The sequence below is a fragment of the Necator americanus genome, chromosome I, assembly GCF_031761385.1.
Source record: "Necator americanus strain Aroian chromosome I, whole genome shotgun sequence".
Lineage (NCBI taxonomy): Eukaryota > Metazoa > Nematoda > Chromadorea > Rhabditida > Ancylostomatidae > Necator > Necator americanus.
In genome coordinates this window covers 12407220-12415145 of record NC_087371.1, presented here as the reverse complement: position 1 = coordinate 12415145, position 7926 = coordinate 12407220, and the positions used below count along the sequence as shown (strand labels likewise).

General features: G+C 45.0%; 2 protein-coding genes across 3 annotated transcripts; both read right to left on the bottom strand.

Annotated features, from left to right (window-relative positions):
• Positions 1-824: 824 nt before the first annotated feature.
• Positions 825-1436, bottom strand: RB195_005274 (uncharacterized protein; the record flags this gene model as incomplete). 2 transcript variants are annotated; one of them, XM_064177671.1, is made up of 1 exon in its annotated part: positions 825-1436. In XM_064177671.1, the coding sequence occupies one exon, from the start codon at positions 1434-1436 to the stop codon at positions 825-827; it is 612 nt and encodes a 203-aa protein (XP_064034789.1). The 2 variants fall into 2 exon arrangements, with proteins under 2 accessions (XP_064034789.1, XP_064034790.1); XM_064177672.1 differs by having other exon boundaries at positions 825-1430.
• Positions 1437-5296: 3860 nt separating this feature from the next.
• RB195_005273 (uncharacterized protein) lies at positions 5297-5713 on the bottom strand (the record flags this gene model as incomplete). Its single annotated transcript, XM_064177669.1, has 1 exon — positions 5297-5713. One exon carries the CDS (start codon positions 5711-5713, stop codon positions 5297-5299), a length of 417 nt encoding a protein of 138 aa, XP_064034788.1.
• Positions 5714-7926: the final 2213 nt, after the last annotated feature.

Below are 7926 nucleotides of genomic sequence, written 5' to 3'. Positions count from 1 at the left end.
TGAATGTGTGTGTAATGAAATTACAGAACGCGATTAGATGTGTCCAACTGTGTCTGATAGCTGTGCTGCCGGCGCAAAGTGATAAAAAAGGAGGCGACGGGTGCTACGCCGTCGAATTAGTGTCCCGGTGCCAGAAAGCCGTAAAATGGGGTGCGACGGGTCCCATGGCGTCGGTTTGCTGCGACGCGTTGAAAAGCGTTAAAATGGGATGTGACGGGTCTCACGGCGTTGGATTGGTGCGTCGACACCAGACAGCTATATAATGCGGTGGGAGAGGTCTTACGGCGTTGGATTGCTGCGCAATAACTTCGTGTGGACGTCGCTCTACGACGCCGACGCACCTTTTCGATAATGTGGGACTCGTGTCACCTCCCTTTTGGAATTTCGTTCGCTCGCTCACACACACACACACACACACACACACACACACACACACACACACACACACACACACACACACACACACACACACACACACACACACACACACACACACACACACACACACACACACACACACACACACACACACACACACACACACACACACAATCAATATTAGTGCTCTTTTCTGTGAAATTGTACTTGTGCATCTCTAGCAATCTTTCTTCATCTTTTTTTTATTATAAATAAAGGCAAAAGATGTCATATTTTTCTTTCTAACCGCGTCAATTCTACATTTGAAGAATATTCGACCATCAGCTACAAACACTCCTTCGATGCCAGAATAATATAGATACAATTTGAAAGCATTACTCGAAGTATGGGTGTTCCTCCTGATTTCCCCCAATACTTACTTACTTAGATACTTAGATGGCCCGTCTTCACTCGACGTGCGGGCCCCAGCATCTCTTCCACTCGTTTCGTTCCCTCGCCATTGTCATCCAAGATGTTCTCAAGCTTCGTGAGTGACGATGACGAGGTCCTTGAGCCGTATCCAGCTGAGCTCTCAGCTGGTCCATCCGTGCAGCGAACACGTCACTCCATCTCGTTGGCGGTCTCCCTCGGGGGCGTTTAGCGTCCCTTGGGATCCACTCTAGCGTTCTTTTAGTCCATCTATCGTCGATTCTTCTCATGATGTGACCGGCCCATCTATGTTTTGCTTTCGATACATATTCCGCTGGGTCGCGAAGACGGGACATTCCTCTTAAGTCGGAGCTACGAAGACCGGCAAGGTGTTGTGTGCGCCGGTTAAACTTCAGGAGACATCTCTCAAGGGCTCTGTGGGTAGTAAGTAGCTTCCTAGACGTGGCTGCGGTGTCTGCCCACGTCTCCGCTGCGTAACAGAGCGCTGGAAGGACTGTCGAGTCGAACAGATGGGCACGAAGATCATGGTCCGTCAGTTGGTCCGTAGCTTCCCTGACGGCTGCGAATGCTGCCCATGCTGCTCTCATTCTTCTATTCAGTTCTTCCTTCAAGTCGTTTTCCATGTTCATAGAACGTCCAAGGTATACGTATGACGGAGTTTCCACGATTTGGGAGCCTTCATTTTTTTTTTTTTTTTTTTTTTTTTTTTTTTTTTTTTTTTTTTTTCTTTTTTTTTTCTTTTTTTTTTTTTTTTTTTTTTTTCGAAAAGGGTTGTCAAAAAATTTAATTATTTTTTTTTTTGATTTTCTTTCATTACTTTTTTGGTTTTGTTTTTTTACTTTCGACCCTTTTATGTTGGGGTAGGTTTTGTTGGTTTTGTTTATCTTGGTGGGGTTTAGTGGGGTTGGTGGTTTTTCTTTATTTTCTTTTGTTTTTATTTCGTTTTTTTTTGTTTTGGTTTTATTTTGGTTTTGGTTATTTAATTAGGGGGGGGGTTGGGGGGGGGTTATCCCGAAACTTGGGTTGTTGTTTTGGGTTTGTGTAATTGGGGTTTTTTTGGGGTGGGTTTTTTTTGGGTTGAATTTTGGTAGGGTTTTTGGTGTGTGTTTTATGTTTTATCGTTTTTGGAGGTTCGTTTTCTTTTGTTTGTGTTTTTGAGTGTTGGGTTGGTGGTTTTTTTTATTTTTTGGTGGGGCTGCGGATAACGGGGCCACGGGGTTTGAGTTTAATTATGGGGTGTGGGGTTTTGAGGGGTTTTTGGGGTTTGGTTTTCGGGGGATTGGGGGGATGGGGTTGAGGTTGGGTTGTTGGGGGGTTCAAGTATTTTTCCTTTAGGGGTTTTGGTTTCGGATTTTTTTTTGTTTTTTTTTTGTTTTTTTATTTTTTTTTTTTTTTCTTTTTTTCTTTTTTTTTTTTTCTCTTTGTTTTTTTTCTATTTTCTTTTTTCATTGGTTTTTTTTGCGGCGCTCTTTTTCTTCTTGTTCTTTTTCTTTTTTGGCTCCTTGGCCTTTGGTGGTCTTTGTTTTTGTGGTTTTTTTTTTCTCCTTTTTTGGCTATTTTTTTTTTCTGGGGGGGTAATTTTTTAGGGGGGTTAATAAAAATAAGGTTTGGGGGACCCCCCCGGTGGTTGGTTTTGGGTGGTCCTTTCCACCGGGGTTTTTTGTTTTATTTGGGTTCCCGTTTTTAATTCTTGCTTTTTTTCTTTTTTTTTTCCCCTCTTTTTCCCTTTCTTTTTTTTGTTTTACTATTGTAGGGGGGGGGAGGGGAGGGGGGGGGGGGGGGGAAGGGGGGCCAGAGGGGGTGAAAGGAACAAAAAGCGGGGAATGGAAACAAACCTAAACCTTCTTTTCCTTCTTTCACTTTTCTTTTTTCGCTTTGGGGGCTGGGGGGGGGTTTGGCTTGGGGTTGGGGTTTTTGGTTTTTTTGGGTTGGTTGCCCGGCTTTTTCCAACCGCCGGTTGGGGGGGGGGGTGGGGGGGGGGTGGGGGGGGGTTTTTTGGAAGGTTCCCCAAATGGGTATTTCCCACAAAAACAGCAATTTGTTTAACGGGATTTTAGGGATTGTTTTTTTGTTGGGGGTTGTTTTTTGGGTGGCCCTGCCGGGGGCCTTGCGGTTTCCCCCCCGGCCCCCGGAGCCCCTTCCCTGCCAATACCATTAAAATAATAAATAAAAATTTATTTTCTTTTTTATAAGAGAGAAGAAGAAAGGATATGAGAAAAACTTTTTAAATTTTATCTTTTTTTTCCTTCCCCCTCTTTTCTACTTTTGCGTCGCTTTGTCCCAAGTTTCCCACCCTCTCTTTTTGCCCCCTTTCTGTTTGCCCCCCCGTCCCACCCTCCCCGCCCGCGGGGTTTTTCCTTTCTTTTGGTTCCGCCGCGCCCTTGTCCCGCCCTCCCCCGGCGCCCCCCCTTCTCTCCCCCCCTGCCCCCTTTCCCCCCCTCTGCCTCCTCTTCCCCCCCTTTTTTTTTCGCCCCATTTTTTTCCCGACCCCCCCTTCTTGGTTTTTGGACCCCCCCCCAACACCCGCACCCTCGAACCCTTTTTATAATTTACCCCCCCCCCCCCCCCCCCTTTTTCTTTTTTATTAAAAAAAAACACACACAAAAACAAACACACACGGGTAAGCTCGTTATTATATATCATGATCATTATTATATATCATGATCATGATCATGATATATATGTGCCTGTTCTCATGCGTTTACGTGTGTGTGTGTGTAGGTCAATCAGAAAAAAAAAGAATGCGTTTACTTACTGTTTAACACATGAGCCGTCGAATACACGTAAAGAATGGTACGTAGAATAGATAACATGTACAAACTTGTTAAATCTTATCATGTATTTAGCGGTGTGATTTATGGTGCACATTCTTGAGCTGAGCAATGGGCTACTCTCGCTGTGAAATGTTATAACATTTCTGTCCAAATTATCTTTCTGTTTGAATCTCAAATTTATCCAGGGGTAAACAGAGCAGTGATGAGGAGTTTTTCGGCAGCGACGAGACAAGATTAGAAGCTGGTGGAGATAGTAGGATCCGTTTCTGTTGACTTCGAATTCCACAAGACCTTTCAAATTGAGCTGGTCTTACACTTCACTTTTTACATCACACATCACAAACTCGCAATGCACATGAGTGTATATAGCGGATGTCCAAAATTACAACGAAAGTCGGATTTTCAGGGAGAGCCTCAGATCTGTTGTTGCAATGCAAGGGTAAGTCCACCTGTTCGCCACTAATCCGGGGAACAGTCAAGAGGCACCCGTATGATGTGCCGCCGCGTATTCAGGAGACCAACGAGCGTCGTTAATTGCACCGCGCGTCTCCTGACAGCGCCATGGCCGCTACAGTACCCTGGTTGCTCCTCTTGTGCTATGTCTCGCTGATGCCGCGCCCACATCACCCTTGTTCCGCACCCCACTAATCCATGTTGGTTGAAGAGTGTGTTGCCATTGTGTGTTTTCGTTCAAAATTCTATTCCCCTTGGAAGAAAATTGAGTATGTGATGGAGAAGAGGCAGGAGTACTTGTCAGTGAAACAGTAGAAGAATACACCTCTAATGGTGTGGGGTTGTGCGCATCGTGTGTTTAATTTGGTGAAGCATAGCATATATAGTAGGGGGCGGGACAGGTCTCGCGACGTCGTATTGGTGCGTCGACGCCAGATAGCTGTAACTGGGGGTGGGACAGGTCCACCAGCGTCGAATTGGTGCACCGGCGCCACATATCCATAGAATGGGTTGCGACTTGTCTCACGGCGTCGAATTCCTGTGTCGTGGTGTAGAAGTGTCGCGCAGTACTTCGTGTGCATGTCGCAAAAAGCAAATCGGACGTTGGAAACGTTGCATAGTCGTATCCACTTTCTGCGTTGCTTTTCACCTCTACGTCTCCTCCGTTCTTCGAAAAGTGGAAACACGAATGCTAACTGCTGCTTAGGCTGCCCGCAGAGTCGAGAATCGCGCGGCCGCGCGGCAGGGTTCGCCGGTGGTGTCGATGTGCGCGAGAAACTACGAACCTTTAATAGCAATTATAGTTTTTGAAATCTTATTTGCAGCCGCTTTATTTTTTTTAGCGATATGTATTATTCTCGCACCCTTCTAATCACAGTTTGTTTCAGTTTATTTTTTATTTGTTTTAGTTTATGTTAGACCAGCCTGAACGTCCGGCCAGGGCCGGACTTCAGGCTTTTTTTTGGTGTTCGCCTTCATTGCTCGCCTTCACCGATCAATAAGAAATAATAGTAGCGACATTTTTTTGTAAAATTAAAATTGTGTTTCTTTCTATCAACGCTTTCTTCAAGCTTTTTGCATGAAAATTTAAGCGAAAGGTGAAAGATTTTATGGTTTTTCCTTCAACGTGTCAGTTCTATTAGGGTGTCCGGAAAGTATCTTCCCAAATACGGCAAAATTTTGAAAACAACACAACTTTTTAGCAACATTTTATTATTCGACGAAATAATCTCCATCAACATCGACAACCTTCTGCCAACGTCTCACAAGATCACGGATTCCTTTGGCGTAGAACTCCAGCGACTTGGAGGCGAAGAAGCGTAGCGCTTCTCTTCCAGGTGATGCTGAAGCGATCGGAAGAGGTGGTAGTCGCTCGCGGCCAGGTCCGGGCTGTACGGCGAGTGCGGTAGAACTTCCCATCCGAGCTCGAGGATTTTCTGGGAAGTCTTCTTCGCGATGTGAGGGCGCGCGTTATCGTGCAGCAAGCGAACGTTGTCGAGCTTCGGGTGCTCCTTGCTGATCTTGTCGGCCAATCTTTGCAGTTGAGCGCAGTGGACCTCGGCAGTAACTGTCGTGTTGTCCGGCAGCAGTTCGAAACGGTAGATTCCATGAACTCCCCACCAGACGCTCAACATGACCTTCTTCTTATGGATTTCACCTTTCACGAAAGGATCCGGCATTTCATCGCCAGCGCACCGCGCACGTTTGTGGGTGTAGTTGATGTACAGGACCCATCATCTTCATCTCCATTAACAACGGTGTCCAGCCAATCGAATCTGCGGCTTCTGGAGAGCAGTTGTGTGCAGATGTCCATGTGTCTTTGGCGGTTGCCATCGCTCAATGCATGTGGGAGCCACTGACCGAGCTTTCTCGCCATTCCGAGAGATCGCAGTCCATTGCTCACGGTGGACAGGGAACAGCCAAGACTGGCAGCCAAATACTGCACACCTTCATATGGATGCTGCTCAGCCAGACTTTTCAGTTCGTCGAACGATATTGTAGTCGGTCGACCAGAGCGAGGCTCATCTTTGATTTCTTGTTTGCGGCTTTGAAGTGCTGGAATCAAACGCGCACAGAGCGCTCAGAAGGAGCTTCAGTGCCGAATACTTGACTTAAGTTCGATGGGCTTCAACTTCACTCGTAAAGGAGTACGTGTTGAATATGGGTGGGATGTTCGGCCATTATAGGATGAAATAGGCAAGGAAGAGGAAGCCAGATATGTTATATGTATACAAGCGGTAGTATCCTCATATAATATATTTAAAACGGAACTTAACATCTCAAAAAATCTGCGCTACTGCGAAATTTTTGGCAGATACCTTCCGAACACTCTAATATATTTGGAGAACAATCAAACTTGATTTTACATCTATGTTTCTCTCAAACCTCCACAATTTGGAGAAGTTATTCGAAGTATGAGTTTCCTCCATTTTCAACTATAAGCAAAGAATGATGCGCTAACATGAAGTAACACGACGCTATAGTATCCGTCTCCCTCCTTTTCGGATAAGAAATTAACCGAAATTTAGATCGATCTTGTCGTACAGCTCTTGCCACTTCGCCAAAACTCTGTTTCAGGTCTTTCGCTTAAGAAATGTTTGAGGTGAAAACAATTGAGGACAATTTGGAATTTTTTCTGCACTTTGAAAATGAACAAAGTGTGCGATTTTCCAATGGAGAACGCTACGATTGCCACGCGGTATCTCAAACTTGTAATTGTAATGTAATGTAATTAATCTTTAACAAAAAGTTAAAAGTTTAAGTTTCTGGGGTTAATCAATCCGCTTGGGATGCGCCCCCACGTTCACTTCAATTCAGAATAGTTTGAGGCTTACGAACGCGTAATTGGCCTATACAATGACTTGCGGTGGCTAGCCGATGTGTCACGTCAGTGTTTTTATCCTCCCAGACAGCTCTGGTACCAATTTATCGATCCCGGGGGGTGAAAGGCTTGGTGAGCACTAGGACGGATTCGAACCTCGGTTCGATTGTATCGGATCAGAACCTCTAGCCGCTACACTACACTCACCCCTTAAGTCTTTAAATATACTAGCTTAATTACAAATATAAGGCATGAAGAAAGTTAAAGATGTACGTTTAAGGTCAGAAATAAATGATATAATAACGCGAATCAGCGATTAAGCGAAGATTAATATGAGTAAGTACAATAAGGATTATCATTGAGTACAAAAGGGGCAACTACAACTAAGCTAGGCAAACAACACACACTCTGTGGATAATGTACTAGTACGAAAGTAAATCGATCAGGCAAAAAATACGCGGAGTTACGACGACCATTACCAGAGACAAAGAAATTCGAGTCCGTGGAAGTCACCATCTAACTGATTCTGCCTGGTTGCGTCATCTATATATGCGAAGCGATCCAGCTGGTGCTTTGAAAATGTTGCACTTGCTTCTTTATCTAAGCGATGATTCCTACCAACACGAGGTAAAGAGTCTGATTCATGTTGCAAATTTGCAACGGAAGTCAGTTAATTCAATCCTCATTTACTTTCTATCATCTTTGTGATACTCCACCCCACCAGAAGTCGATGGTCCATAGTAGTCCTCGAACGTCTCGAATTCCTCGCGGAGTTTGTATTCCCGATACCAGTGTCTCACACGCTGCAGCAATATGCACAAGGACGTGTGATGGTCGTCGGACTCACGATAGATGCAACGTTGCCTTGGTCTATTGCACCTGTGGGAACCATGCCACGTGTCCAAACAGAAACGACAGCGAGTTCTCTTCCTCCGTGTTTCAACGCTGGGCAGCAGTCACTGTAACGTAGTACTTTGGCGAAGCAGAATGCGCATCTTATGTATCTCTTGTTTCTTCATGAAGTTCTCATGGCATATTTTCCTCTCCGGAATTGCTTTCCCATGTTGTATC